Genomic DNA, 14,610 nt, shown 5'->3' on the forward strand with positions numbered 1-14,610 from the left:
GGACTTATGTAAGGAGTAATTGAAATGCCCTGCTTCCCATTCATTTAGCTTTAGTGCCAGCTCATTTTTCCTGTTGGCCATATTAGTATTTCCAGAGAGCTAAACCGTGTTAGGTCATTTACTCAAGGCCATAAAAGACTCTCAGGCCAAAGAGCCAAATGACGGCACCAAGATAAAAATGGAAATAAACCTAAAACCAAGTTGTTTTTTAGAATGGGGGACATTTCAGGTCAGCTGACAGAAATTTTTGATAAAGAAATGGTAAGGGCTTCTTGACACTGTGTGTGTGTTTGTGTGTGTGTGTTTGTTTGTGAGTGTTGATAAACTGTAGGGGTTACATTCTCCAGTCAGCCTGTATATTGGACTCAGCTGGTCATATTGGATGCAAACAGTGTTTTTCTGTATTTGCCGTTCCAGCTGCTGTGCGGCGTATCTGCGTGAGTGTCTGTGTTTGTACTGGATTGGGAGGCGATGGGTACTTAGTGGCAGCATAGACATCTGTCTCCAACCGTGAGACCCCCGCCTCCCCTCCATGCTCTTCAGACCCTTCCATCACCACTGAAAACACACACACACACACACACACACACACACACACACACACACACACACACCTATATTCTGTTCAGGCCGTTTCATCATTGTGAAATGGTTGATAGTGATCGGAGGGGGTCCACTCTGGATAATGAGAATGGCTGATGGAAGGTGGCCTCTGACGGGGGCCCCTGTTGGGCCCAAGGGCCTAGACAGATATTGCCTTGGGGAACAGACTACACTTATTGAGAGAACAGAGAAGATATGTATGTTTGTGTCTAAGCCGGCTAGATAAAGGGATAAGGAGAATGTATGTACTTGGGCGAAAAAGCAAAAACATCAGTGTTTTTTTGGGAGTGTGTTCACACCAAAGCAGATTGCTTCGTGCCGGGACAGGATGTAAACTGACGGATTGACAGATGACCAGCTCAATCCTCCGCAACATTGCTTGAACCCTAGGACGGTTTTCTTAATTCCTTCCCTCCATCCCTCTATTTGCTCTGCCAGCAAAGGGACGATTGGGACTATCCGTCATTCTCTCTCTGCCATCTGAATATTTATTCTTTAGGGGGTGCTGTCACACAGACACACGCGCGCAGTCCTTGGAACATTAACAACAGCGATAAAGCCATTTAATTAAAAGTGGGCCTGAGCTTGCCCCCAAAGGTGTTTTTTATGTGCAATTAAAAGCTCAAATGATGCCCTGATATACAGCAAGGCCTGGATACTTTGCACATGTGGTAAATCACAGAAGTCTAGATAAATATTTCTTATTTCTATACAGTAACTTACATAGTTTGGGTTAGAATAGACACTTCTTTGATGGATTCTAATTTTGGTTATGATTCAATACAATTTACTATTCGCACATCCATCAGTGTACATCACGAGCTTATAAATACTACATGCAGATGGGTGTCATTCGACTTTGATTATTGTCAAGATTTAGATGTGGTTGTGTTGAAGGGTGAGTGAAATAATCTTCTCTCATGATATATATATTTATATTGTGATCTTGGTACTGTATATATGCTCAGGAAATAAGTTTCTAGAAATTGAATTGAGAGGTACTTAATAAATAAAATGGCCGAATCATGATATGTTTTCGCTAACACAATGAATTAAATACCTGACAAATTAAGCAATTTCATTAAATTGATGCAAAGACTGTGTAACTCCCATATTACCGCAATATTGCCCACAGCTATATATTACAAGAGTTTTTTAAAGCAATACGCTCTACAACAAAAATGAGTACACCCCTGTGCAGTCACAGTACAATGTTAAGTAGTTACAAATCCTGTCCATTTAATCCAATTTTATTTGTTTTTAGTCAAGGCCCAAGAAGAATGAAGCCAATTCATTTAAAAAAAGAAATGTTTGACTAATAAATTACAATGAAAGATCCATATTTAAGAACCAACTGCACCAAAAGTCAGTACAGATTTTATTAGTGTGACTATTTTTTTATTTTTTTAATATTTTGTATGTACGCCAGATTCGATCATCATGTTTTTTTTTCTATACCTTTTGCCTTAAAATACTCCATATGTGTTTTGTTTGAATCAAGTCATGGGATATGTAGTACTTGTCCAGGTTATGGTTTTACTTTTTTCTTCTTTAAAAAAGCTCTTGTGATTTTTGCAGTGTATTTGGGATCATCGTCATGTTGGAAAATTCCTATCCTGCCAAGCTTCTTGAGACTGGGAATCATCTTTTGCTTCAGTAATTGGGTACACAAACTTGCATGCATAGTGCCATCTATAAATGTCATCTCCCCTACACCTTTTTGCGATCATGCAGCCCCACACAGCACACTCCCATTCAATGTTTCGCAGTCGGCACTATGTTGACGCAGTGGTGGTCCTGGCCAGAACCACACCAACATGCTGGACCCGATCTGATCCAAACAAGTTTATTTTGGTTTCATCTAGAGCTGCGCGATATGACTATATATAGAGTGTTACGAATGAATAATGTCTATCGTTTTGTTTTTTTTTACAGCAATATTTTACATCATTTGGACGACACTTGCGTTCTTTCAGATTGCACAGATAACAGCAGGAAATTTGCATGAAGGAAACACAAAGAAACATGGAGGAGAGGGAACGTGACACAGAACAGGGTAATTCAAAATGGGAGAAGGACATTGGCCAGCCAAGATAAAACGAGGAGCTTGTTTATAAGATAGGGGGTAGTTCTGTCACATCGATGTTGTTTGGGCATTAAAAGTCTGACATGGACCAGAAAACCACACATTGCAAATTATGCTGCAGACTTGTCCCCACAACACACTCAAAACACCGCTAACCTCTTTTACCAACTACGCAAGAATCATGTCAAAGAGTACGATGATAATCTATGGATGAGAACCACAAAAGTACAGTCGAGTGCTCAAAACAAACCCCTGACTCAGACGTTGCAAGAGACATGGCCCCAATTTACATGGCAGAATTTACATTCAATTTTACAGAAAATGTCCTATATTGTGATATGTATCAATATCTGGATTTGAAATGTCCTTTCAGTGTAGTCTGTTTGTTTTTAATCATATGTAAGATCAAATACCCTACACTACAACTTAAAAATAAAACATTTTTCCAAGATAACATTTTAAATCATTTAACATTTAGTGACATTGCACAGGGTTATACTCAGTTTTATTGTATACTGTAGAAAAATCTCACCAGAAACAGTAAAAAAAAAAACCATCTACTGGTAGACAAGTTTTTATTGTCATATGGTACAGTATATATTTTCACATCATCTGACTATAGTTTTATCTGGAGCATGTACTGTATATTACATTTTCTAGGGTTTCAATTCCAATCAGACATCTATATTTGAAAAATACCGTATACAATTGTGGTCCTTATCTCTTGTGTGTGTTATTGCGTGTCTGTGCTCTTATTAAAGCATGCCGTTCAGGCCCAGTGGTGGGGATTATCTTGGCTTTGTTGAAGGGGTTTAAAGAAAGGGTCAGAGTGCACCCACTTAATATGGGCCCCCAAGGGCCTCATGGGTAATTGCCAGTGCCTAATAAACTTCTGGAGACCCTCTTTTTGCTCAGATCTGGTGAGTGCTGAGGGTAGATTCGGAAAGATCAGGGGCCCCTGGAGCCATGATCTCAGAATGGTGTGTGACAGGTCATCACAGTGGTCCTTTAACCCTGCTGCATGGTAATTCAGACCTGCGGTGCAGCGAACTGTCCTATTTCCCTCTTCACTTTGCGTGACTGGACAGGTTCCTGAACAGTTTAGTGAAGGTTTTGTAATCTGCTGTGAATAGTGATTGGGAAGAATGTCGGCAGCGGATACAGATAAGGTCAGGGGTGTGGTTTGGCATATTATTCCAGGATTGGATGGGCCAATGGGATTTGGAGTGCTACAAATGCTCTGTGGCTAAGTAATTGGCCATCAGGATATCAGTCTTACTAGAGCCATAAGCAGCAATTTCCATCCCTCTATGAGACAGATTTAAAAAAAAAAAAAAAAAAAGCAACAATGGTTCAGGAGCCAACAATAAATGGTCTAGACCTGTATTTTATCAGGGCAAAAGCAAGTACAAGCTCTGTTAGCTAATGAGGAAATGAAAAATATCCTCTTGTCCTTAAACACTGATGTGCTTGTCTACCATGATCTTGATTATCAACAAAACAGGCAGATATATCTCCTCACATACACACCCACCCTTACCCTCATTCAAAGAGGATGCCATGCTAGCTTGACAAGAGGAATGAGCCTTTGCTGTGTACAGCCTGAGACACAGATACAATGAATTCTTCACACAAGCCCAAGTATTTGAGATAAAGAAATGTCCTCAAAATGAGTGTAAGTGAGTTCATATGGATGGACAGAGATATATGGATGCTGATGATAATGGTTATGTCCAGGGGCTTTGTTGGCCTGTCGGTGCCATCATTAGGGGAGGTGTATCATTTATCAGATAAGGCAATGACCCTCCCCTGCTGTCCTATGACATTACAGCAACAGTGGTGCTGTTTCTCACGAACATAGGCACACAGAACTCCTCCTAGAAACGTGAGGCGAACTGGGGACCCCGGTCAGACAACATCCTGAGGAAGACCATGGAGCCGAAACATGAAACAGGACTGCCTCCGCTGTCTCCTTGGCGGAGGGCAGCCTAGGCAGGGCAATAAAGTGAGCCATCTTGGAGAACCGGTCGACGACAGTGAGGATGACCGTCTTGCCCTCTGAGGGAGGCAACCCAGTGACAAAGTCCATGGACACATGAGACCAGGGGCGGTGTGGAACCGGCAAAGGCCTGAGTAGACCAGTAGGGGTGCGTCGGGAGACCTTGCTGCTGGCACAAACAGAACAGGCAGAGACAAAATCCCGGGTATCCTCCCTGAGGGAGGGCCACCAGAAGCGTTGTTATAAAACTCAATGTTCTACTCACCCCAGGATGACAGCTAAGAGGAGAGGAGTGCCCCCATTGCAGGACTCGGGAACAGAGCGGGTCTGGAACAAAGAGCCGACCAGGAGGGCAGCCATCAGGAACCTGGGCCTCCGAAAGGGCGTGCTGGACCTCCTGCTCAATGTCCCAGGTCACGGCTGCGACGACACAGTCAGGAGGCAAAATGGGAGCTGCATCCTGAGGGCGGTCTCCTGCCTCAAACTGCCTTGAAAGGGCATCTGGTTTGACATTACGAGTTCCAGGGCGATAAGACAGGTCTGGAAACTCAGAAGAGGAATCAGCAGGCGGGGAAACCGACAGAGAAGACAAACAGGAAGACTGACAAGTAGGACTCCACTGTAACTCTCCCAGTAGACCAATTCACGAGAGGGTTGTGTTTACACAGCCAGGGATAACCCAGGATAAGGAGGTATTGAGGAGACTCAATAACAAAAAATTAAATGGTCTCTTTGTGAGTACCTGACATCAACAGAGACAGAGGAGGGGTCTGGTCTGTGACCCAGTTGAGCAGGTGACATCGAGAGCGCTGGCCCGGCGTGGCTTGGACAAAGGGTGGAGTTGTAGATTCAGCTGGTGGGCCAGGTTCAGATCCATGAAGTCTTCGTCTGCCCCGGAGTCAATGAAGGCTGTAAGGGGCCAGGGAATTCTTGGGAGAAGTGATGAGCTGAACAGGGGTCAAGGAGCGTGCTGGTCTAGAGGCAGTCACGGTGTGGCTCACCAGTAGGCCTCTGGTTACTGGTGAGCCAGGCCCTTTTACCAGGCACTGAGCCAGGAAGTGCCCCATTTCCCCACAGTAGAGGCACAGTCCTTCACGTTGGCGGCGCTGACATTCCTGTTGGCTCAGACGGGTACGACCAAGCTGCATAGGTTCCTCCTGGGGACTAAAAAGGCACAGATCCAGGGCCTGTAGCTCCTCTGAGCCGCTCTCGATCCTGCATCTGGTTGTCAATTTTAATAGTAAGTTCCACAAGACCCTCAAAACTTGTAGGAAGATCAACCATGGTAAGTCTGTCCTTTATATCTTCAGAGAGACTCAGGAAAAAAAAAAGTGTCTGCAAGTGCTTCGTCGTTCCACTGACTCTCCGCAGCCAGAGTGCGAAATCTGATGGCATGATCAAATACACGGCTTCTACCTTGCTTGAGATTACCACGTGCACGGGCTGCCTCACGGCCCGAGACAGGTTGACCAAAAAACTGACCCAAAGCAGCAGAAAAAGTAGCTACAGAGTCACAGGTAGATGAATGTCTCTGCCACTCAGCCGTGGCCCACTCACGTGCTCGTCCCGTGAGATTAGTGATCATAAAGGCTACTTTAGAACGCTCAGTGGCAAAGGTAAGAGGCTGCAGTTCAAAAGTTAGCGAGCAAAGAGTCAAAAATGAGCGGCACGTTTCAGGAGTGCCATCATACCTTTAGATGGGGGGTGCTCTGGGTTTTGAAAAATGAACTGGAGGATCCCTGGGTATTGGAGGTGGAGCAGGAACAGCTGGGCCTGTTGTAGCAGAAGACATGGAATCCAGACAAGTAACCACTTGGCAAGTCTGGGCAGCCAGGAATTGTAGCTGCTCAGACAATGACTGAACTCCCGGTCCCAGGCTGGAAACTGCCCACTCCAAATCGGTGAGACGCAACCCTTGAGCTCCCAGAGCATGACAAAAATTCTCTCCCTCCGCTGGGTCCGACATGGCCAGATTGTACTGTAAGGACAGGTGTGTGTGGATCCAAGTGCAAGAGAGAGAGTCAGGCCGAAGTACAATGTCCAAAATCCAAATCTTTAACCCGAGAGACGTAGCAGAGGTCAAAATACCAGGAGTCATTTAAACCAGGCAACAAGGCAGATCAGGAACAGGCAGAATCGAGGGTCACAAAAATACCGGAAAAAAAGATCATACACAGGGAATCCAAATCGGGACTAAATGCGAGAGAGCTTGAACACAATGGTAACCAAGACAATCTGGCAACGCATGAGAAAGGAGGCGGGGTTTAAATACACAGAAAACGAGACACAGGTGAAAGACATTAAGGTGGAGACAGTAATCAAAACAGGCGGGAAAAACCAGGAAGTAAAACAAACAATAACACAACAGAGCCAACTTCAAAATAAAACAGGAAATGAATACAGATCCTGACAAAGAGAGCTCCAAACTAATTGACAACGTGTCAAAGAAGTTGTCGGCTTAGCTGCAGACTACAGACGGCCAAAAAGTCAAGTGTAAACTTTGCAGACAGCAGTTTGCATATCACAGCTCGACAACCAACATGGTAAGTCATATGAAAACAGCAGACTAACTTGTCTGCATTTCTTCCAGTTGATCGGTTGAAGAGTAGGTACAATTTCAGTCAATTTTTTAACATCTTTGGTTGACTACAGCCCAGACTGAGAAAAGTACAAGTGCTTGCAGAAGCTGCCCAATCATAGAAAAAGGAGTACTTACATAATAGACTAATTAAAAACAGTGGTATTAAGTTTGTAAATGTTGCTGCCATTAACAAACTACATTTCAACCTGAAAGGTGAGAAATGAGGCTAAATACATTTGGTTAAATGCTTTTAACCAAACCCCCCCAGCTCCAGTTCCATCATGAGATCCCAAAACCCCTCTCCTGAAACAATACCAATGGACCACATATCCTTGCATATACTGTATGTCTTGCTAGCTTATCGTTGATGGCATTTTTAAAAGCTTCTGGCATGGGGCCTGTTGAAGCTGAGTGTGCCGAATAGTAGGCAGTCAGACGACGCGGTACACTTGATGTTGCTACGCTCGTCTGTGGTGCCTCTGCTGCCTCACCTGGGTGGCAAGCTAGCAGGTGAGTGTGCAGATTTGTTGACATTGTAGTGTAAGATAGCTGCTTTGTACAAAGTCGACAAACAGCCGTATCTTTGTCACTAACTTTGCAATCTACGTGTAGAACCCAAAATACTTCCACACACTGCTGCACTTTCATAGCAAACAGCACAACATTACTAGCTTAGTTTACTGTCAATATGGCATGCCAAAGATCAAGCTGATAGTGAAGTTTTAGGGCGCCCTCTGCTTAATCATAAGGCAAACTACTTCAAACGGTCTGTTGTGCTTATAGACTATAAATTTTGAATTTCAACAGATCATAACAGTTTGAATATTAACTTTTCCCCCTACGTTCAAACGAATATTTGAATTTTCAAATAAAAGTGTCAGCCCCTAGACAGAGAGGACATACTTGACAGCTTTTTTAGTAGCAATGTTTGAAAGTTTCTGAAAAGCTGTTGGTGTAAACTAGGGCGCTGCTTTAAGACATGACTTGCACTTTTAAGGTGAGGTGATCCTGCATATCTTTGCACACTCAGGAGACACTTTAGTCAGGACATGAGTTGAATGTCATTTTATTGATACAACTAATTGATTTCATCAGTAAGATCGCCAAAATGTACGCAAACCAGCCATGTTATCCTCCTTCCTCAATTAATCATCCACCAACTCCTTGATGTCCAAATCAAACATCTGCCAATAGCTTCAAACAGAACTTTGTGAATAGTGACTTGTTTTCGTGACCACATATTCAAGTGTATTAATGCAAGTGCATTTGCCAAGGGAGAGAGAGAGAGAGAGAGAGAGAGAGAGACAGAGTGTGTGTGTGTGTGTGTGTGTGTGTGTGTGTGTGTGTGTGTGTGTGTGTGTGTGTGTGTGTGTGTTTGGATTGAATAATTCATCTACTTTGTGTGTGTCAGCTACAAGAGCCTTCATTATTGATGTGCTGTGATGCCACACGCATGACAGTGAGCCAATGAAGACCTTAGGGACACTATGTTAAATTCACAGTCATACAGTATCAATGTCCCATTGCTTTCTGTTATTCTGCTCAAATAGTAAAAGATGATCCTATTTTTTTATTTGCATCTGGCACTCATCTTGTCTCTTTTTGAAGGCCAAATTTCAGTGCAGTTAGTATGTGAGTATATGAGTAAATATGACATGTGTGCATAGTCAGACAAAGGAGAGTATTCAGCAGGCTGGATGTCAGCAGGATGTGAGAAGAACTACGCTGACATGCTAAGCCAGATAAAAGATAGTATCATCAACAAAGAGGTTTACACTAATTCTAATCATCTCTCTGCACCTTTGCTCTTTTCCCCAGTTCTGAGAGATGACTTCCGTCAGACGCCCAGTGATGTGGTGGTAGCAGCTGGTGAGCCGGCTGTCATGGAGTGTATTCCGCCCAGGGGCCATCCTGAGCCTACCATCTCTTGGAAAAGAAACAACATCCGGGTCAATGATCGAGATGAGAGGATCACTGTAAGTTTGCTTGTGGCTTCCATAAAGATGCCTGGAACACTGCAAAAATGATCCATCCTAACAAGTCATATAGCCAATACAGAAAGTTAATATACAGAGTTTTGCAGAGTGCAGTTATTTAAAAGAAATATTTAGTGTATTCAGAAAATATTAGGAACTCTTCACTTTTTTCACATTTTGTTATGTTGCAGCCTTATGCTGAAATTGTTTAAATTCTTTTTTTCCCTCATCAGTCTACGCTCAATGCCCCATTATGACAAAGCAAAAACAGAGTTTTAGAAATTTTTCCAAACCCTTTACTCAGTACTTAGTTGAAGCACCTTTGGCAGCGATTACAGCTTTGAGTCTTCTTGGGTATGAGGCACAAGCTTTGCACACCTGGGTTTTCCGCCATCCTTCTCTGCAGATCCTCTCAAACTCTATCACACTGGATGGGGACCGTCAGCGGACAGCCATTTTCAGGTCTTTCCAGAGATGTTTGATTGGGCTCACGTCAGGGTTCTGGCTGGGCCACTCATGGACATTCACACTCCTGCGTTTTCTTGGCTGTTTGCTTAGGGTCATTGTCCATTGAAGGTTGGAAAGTGAACATTCTGCCCAGGCTGAGGTCATCGGTGCTCTGGACCAGGTTTTCATTAAGGATATCTCTGTATTTTGCTCCGTTCAGCTTTCCCTCAACCCTGTCTCCTTGTCCCTGTTGCTGAAAACACCCACAAAGCTTGAAGCTGCCACCACCATGGTTCACTGATGGGATGGTGTTGGGCAGGTGATGAGCAGTGCCTGATTTCCTCCGGACATGATGCTTTGAACTGAGGCCAAAGAGTTCAATCTTGATGTCATCAGTCCAGATAATTTGTTTCTCACAGTCTGAGAGTCCTTTAGGTGCTTTTTTGCAAACTCCAATCGGGCTTTTATGTGTCTTTCACTTAGTAGAGGCTTCCATCTGGTCACTCTGCCATAAAGCCCAGATGGTAAAGTGCTGCGGTGATGGTTGTCCTTCTGGAAGTTTCTCCCATCTCCACACGGGATCTCTTGAGCTCAGCCAGAGTGACCATTGGGTTCTTGGTCAACTCTATTACCAAAGCCCTTCTTCCCAGATTGCTCAGTTTGACCGGGCAGCCAGTTCTAGGTTGTTCCAAACTTCTTCCATTGAAGAATTATGGAGGCCATTTTGCTCTTTCCTGCAAAATGCAGCAGAAATGTTTTTGTAGCCTTCCCCAGATCTGTGCCTTTACACATCCTATCTCTGAACTCTACAGGCAGTTCCTTCAACCTCATTGCTTGGTTTTTGATATGCATTGTCAACTGATAGACCTTATGTAGACAGGTGTGTGCCTTTCCAAATCATGTCCAATCATTTGAATTTACCACAGATGGAATCCAGTCAAGGTGTAGAAACAACCCAAAGATTATCAAGAGAAATTGAAAGCACCGGAGCTAAATTTCAAGTGTCATAGCAAAGGGTCCAAATACGTATGTCAATGTGATATTTTAGTTTTTCCTCTTTAATAAATTTACAAAAAAATCCCAAATTCTGTTTTTGCTTTGTCATTCTAGGGTATTGAGTGTAGATTGATGAGGGAAAAAATGAATTTAGGTGAGTTTAGCATTAGGCTGCAACATAACGAAATGTGATACTTTCTGCACTGCACTGTATAAACATTTCTACATATATATTGACAAGTCTAAAAATATTTTGTTACGGGGAAGGAAAATCAGCAATTCATTTGTTTCCAGCTGGAATCTTTTCTTTATGCAAGTAATCCAGCAGGTACTTTTAAAGTAATTTGCAGCTTATTTCGTTTGTGCATTGCAGTTTTTGGGTCACACAAACTACTTTCTTTTTTTCAGGTAAACATCAAAATAAAATTTTGGACATCCACTGACGAGTATTTTGTTTATTGATGAGAAGAACTTAATTAAGAAGCAATCCAGTTCAATCGCAGTTGATATTTGAAAAGCAACACTGCTAATGAACTGCATTGATTTTTTTTAATTTAATCCTTCGATGGTATTCTTCAGAACAAACCCACCTTCTAGAAATAATTGGCACAACACCTTGAGAATACAATAAAACCAGCGTGTAAACCTGCTATTTTGAAGCATACGTTTGTGCAAAGAATGTATGCCTTCATCATACAATGAATCATTGGAGCTACTTATTACACACAGAGCAATGGAAGATGTTTCTATGGTGACTGTCCTGGGGCTAGACACACTGTCAAACTGTGTGCGAACTAGCAGAGGAGCCATCTGTCATGACACACACATGATGATGGATTGGTTTCTCTCTAGACTCACATGCCTCAATATCCTGTTCCCAACCTCTTTCCATTTGTCTTTTTTCTTTCCCTCTCCTCCACCACCACCAATTGTCCTCCTCCTCTGCCTCTAATCTTTTTATCCATTTTCTTCTGTACCTCTCTCCCTCCTCCCTCTTCTGCCCCTTCCTGTGCCCTTCGTTTTCAGATCCGAGGAGGAAAGCTGATGATTTCCAACACCAGGAAGAGTGATGCTGGCATGTATGTGTGTGTTGGTACCAACATGGTTGGCGAGAAAGACAGTGATCCTGCTGAACTAGTGGTGTTTGGTGAGCCATTTTTACTGTATTTCACAAGTACGGTCAACTTTCATACACTGTATGGGAAATTAAAAATATGGTAATTATAGTATTCTGATTTGTCATCACATTACAAATCCCTGGTATTGTTATTATTGATTACACAAAAAACATATTCAATTTGCAAAGTTCCATATCTTCAGATAATAACGGCTGAGGTTAAAGTGTAATCCATAAAAAATATATATTCAAATAACAGTGCAAATTGTCTAAACTTGACTCAATGTTTCATTTATCATCTGTTTTCTGCCTTTTCTGGATTTATTTCTCTTGGGCCGCTCTATCTTTCTGCAGCTGATTTTGTTGGAACGGAAGATGAATGTTTCCCTCCCAGCTGCCCTTTGCTTTGCTCTCTTGACCTCCTCTCTGATTCTCTGCTTTGCTCTCAACAGATCAGCAGTATAAGCGTTCTCAAAATGTGTATTGATCCCAGTTAACAGATAGAGATTTGATATTTTCTTTTCTGTCCCCCTCATTCTCACCACCACTGCCACTCAGATGCTGTTCCTTCTGGACATAGTGGTGCAACAGTAAACCTAAACCCAGTGTGTAATACTTGATTGATCAATTTATGGATCCTCACAATGCATGTCCTGACACTTCCCATTATATTTAGTATTAATGCCATCTGTGAAATTTTGCAAGATAATAGCTATTGCATGTCTGCACATATTTCTAAAAGCTATCACAATTTTTAAAACCTATGATCATGATAAGAGCTTACAATGCATATTTGTCTCTCTGGACATACTGTTTGTCACTGTCCTATTGATTCTCCCACCTGTGCAACTCAGTGTTGTCATGCCTTTAACTCTGTCAATGATGATGCAAAATCTTGTTTGATAATCTTACATCTGTAGTTGTGGTGATTAATTTTAGTTTTCACAGTTTATTTCCTTGGTAGCCACTATATGTCTTATTATCATCTATATAATAGTCTGTGCTGCTTCAACAATCTTATTACCTAAGTTTAATCAAATTTCTGATAAATACTGCTAAAAAATACTGAGTCAATAGCAATTCATCATCAGTTCCTGCATGTATCTGGGTTTTAAACCTGGTCCTTTGTTGTCCTGGAAAAGGTTTGGTAAGAAATCTCTCTGGCTCAGTTGAGGCTCTGACAAATATTTAGACCCAGGGTGAGCTCTGGTACAATGCAGTGGACATCAGCTTTCCCACACAGTTTTCTACACCATGCCTAAGCCTCCCAAACCTTTACTTCCTGCTTTCCTTTTACTCCATAACTCAATTGCTTCTGTGTTCTTTTCTGTCATTTGAGGCATCAGAGATGTGATTTTACATCAATAGTTGTGTCTGTATTGGGCTAAGCTATCCCTAATTTGTCCACTGTTCTATTACATGAAGGCTGTTGTTATAAATTGCTGAAAAATATGAAAAGTCAAACTGCAATTAAGAATGTAGCTCCACAAGCAGTTTCAATCCTCTCTCCCCATTCTTGGTCTCTGTCTAATTCCAGAGAGGCCAGTGTTCACCAAACAGCCGGTGAACCAAGTGGTGTTGGCAGATGACACCGTGGACTTCTTCTGCGAGGTGCATGGAGACCCGACTCCAACTGTCCGCTGGCGGAGAGAGGAGGGGGAGTTGCCCCGTAGCAGGTACGATTGAAACAGCACCTATGTGCTGTCTGTTAGTACTGCATGATGCATCAGTACCAACCTGGTATCATCATACTAACAATACATGTTGGGTGCCAGGGTGGTACTTATAAATATAGTACATTTCAGTAACAAGTAGTGCAGTTATTATTTTACTAACTACTAAATAACAACCTCCAATTAGAGAGCAACTGTCTTCTTGTCTGCAGTTAATCATCGTTCTATGATAAGGTAGGCAAGAATAAAAGTGAGCCAATGCCTGATTCAAACTGCTCTCAATTTAGCATACAAAATGAAAACAATTTAAATATGTTCTCACCCCTTTAGTGTTGCTTACCATACATACAGTAACATTCCTAAGATGCAGATTACTGCAGATAAAAAGTTGTTTTTAGAATCAAGATGTGTGACTCATATGGCACAGCAGCTTGCGACATTTTTTAAAACAGCTATCAAGTTAGCTGCCTTCAAGACTGTTTCTGTGCTCGCTGTGTTGCCAGAAAGGAGTTCTCTGTATCGTGTGGAGCTGAACCATGGTAGTACGCGATAACAGTCATGATACTCTTCCAGGGTAACACTGTGACTGTGGTGCTGTGAGACTCACGCTCTTTCACTTGCTCTCTCACACACTTTGTGGATTTGATTGGATGAAACTTTAATGATCCCTCAGGGGAAATAGGGTAAAATGTTCTTTTGTTGTCAGCAAGATTCAGATCTGCACAGGGAGACTCTGATGGATTTTTTGACCGATGCCTGAAGCTATACAGGACAACTCACTCTGTCTCCACATGTATTAAAGGCTGTGGGCATTAATCACATCAGCCGCTTGTTCAAAAAACTTGAACAAAACTACAGAGTGAAACCCAACAGTCCCTACCATGAGCAAGCACTTGGCGACAGTGGAGAGGAAAAAGTCCCTTTTAACAGGAAGAAACCTCCGACAGAACCAGGGTGGGCGGCCGTCTGCCTCAACTGGTTGGGTTGAGAGGAGATAAATAGGGAAAGAGGAGATAGAGCAGGGAGAGGGGGAGAGAGAAGAGAGAGAGACCAGGAACAGCTGTATATACTGTTATCTATCTAAGCAGTTGCAATAGCTGTAAAGAGCAAAACCCGTGTAAATTTTTTACTA

General features: G+C 42.5%; 1 protein-coding gene across 3 annotated transcripts in view; it reads left to right on the plus strand.

The window, feature by feature from the left end:
• robo3 (roundabout, axon guidance receptor, homolog 3 (Drosophila)) overlaps window positions 1-14,610 on the plus strand; it is a 93,833-nt gene that overhangs the window by 34,906 nt on the left and 44,317 nt on the right. For all 3 annotated transcript variants that reach the window (XM_040150507.1, XM_040150509.1, XM_040150510.1), the window contains exons 3-5: window positions 9,088-9,245; window positions 11,715-11,835; window positions 13,343-13,481. In XM_040150507.1, the coding sequence (XP_040006441.1) occupies window positions 9,088-9,245; window positions 11,715-11,835; window positions 13,343-13,481 (418 nt within the window). The remainder of the gene's footprint in view (window positions 1-9,087; window positions 9,246-11,714; window positions 11,836-13,342; window positions 13,482-14,610) is intronic.

This window comes from Xiphias gladius, chromosome 17 (genome assembly GCF_016859285.1).
Source record: "Xiphias gladius isolate SHS-SW01 ecotype Sanya breed wild chromosome 17, ASM1685928v1, whole genome shotgun sequence".
In the NCBI taxonomy this organism is placed as follows: Eukaryota; Metazoa; Chordata; class Actinopteri; order Istiophoriformes; family Xiphiidae; genus Xiphias; species Xiphias gladius.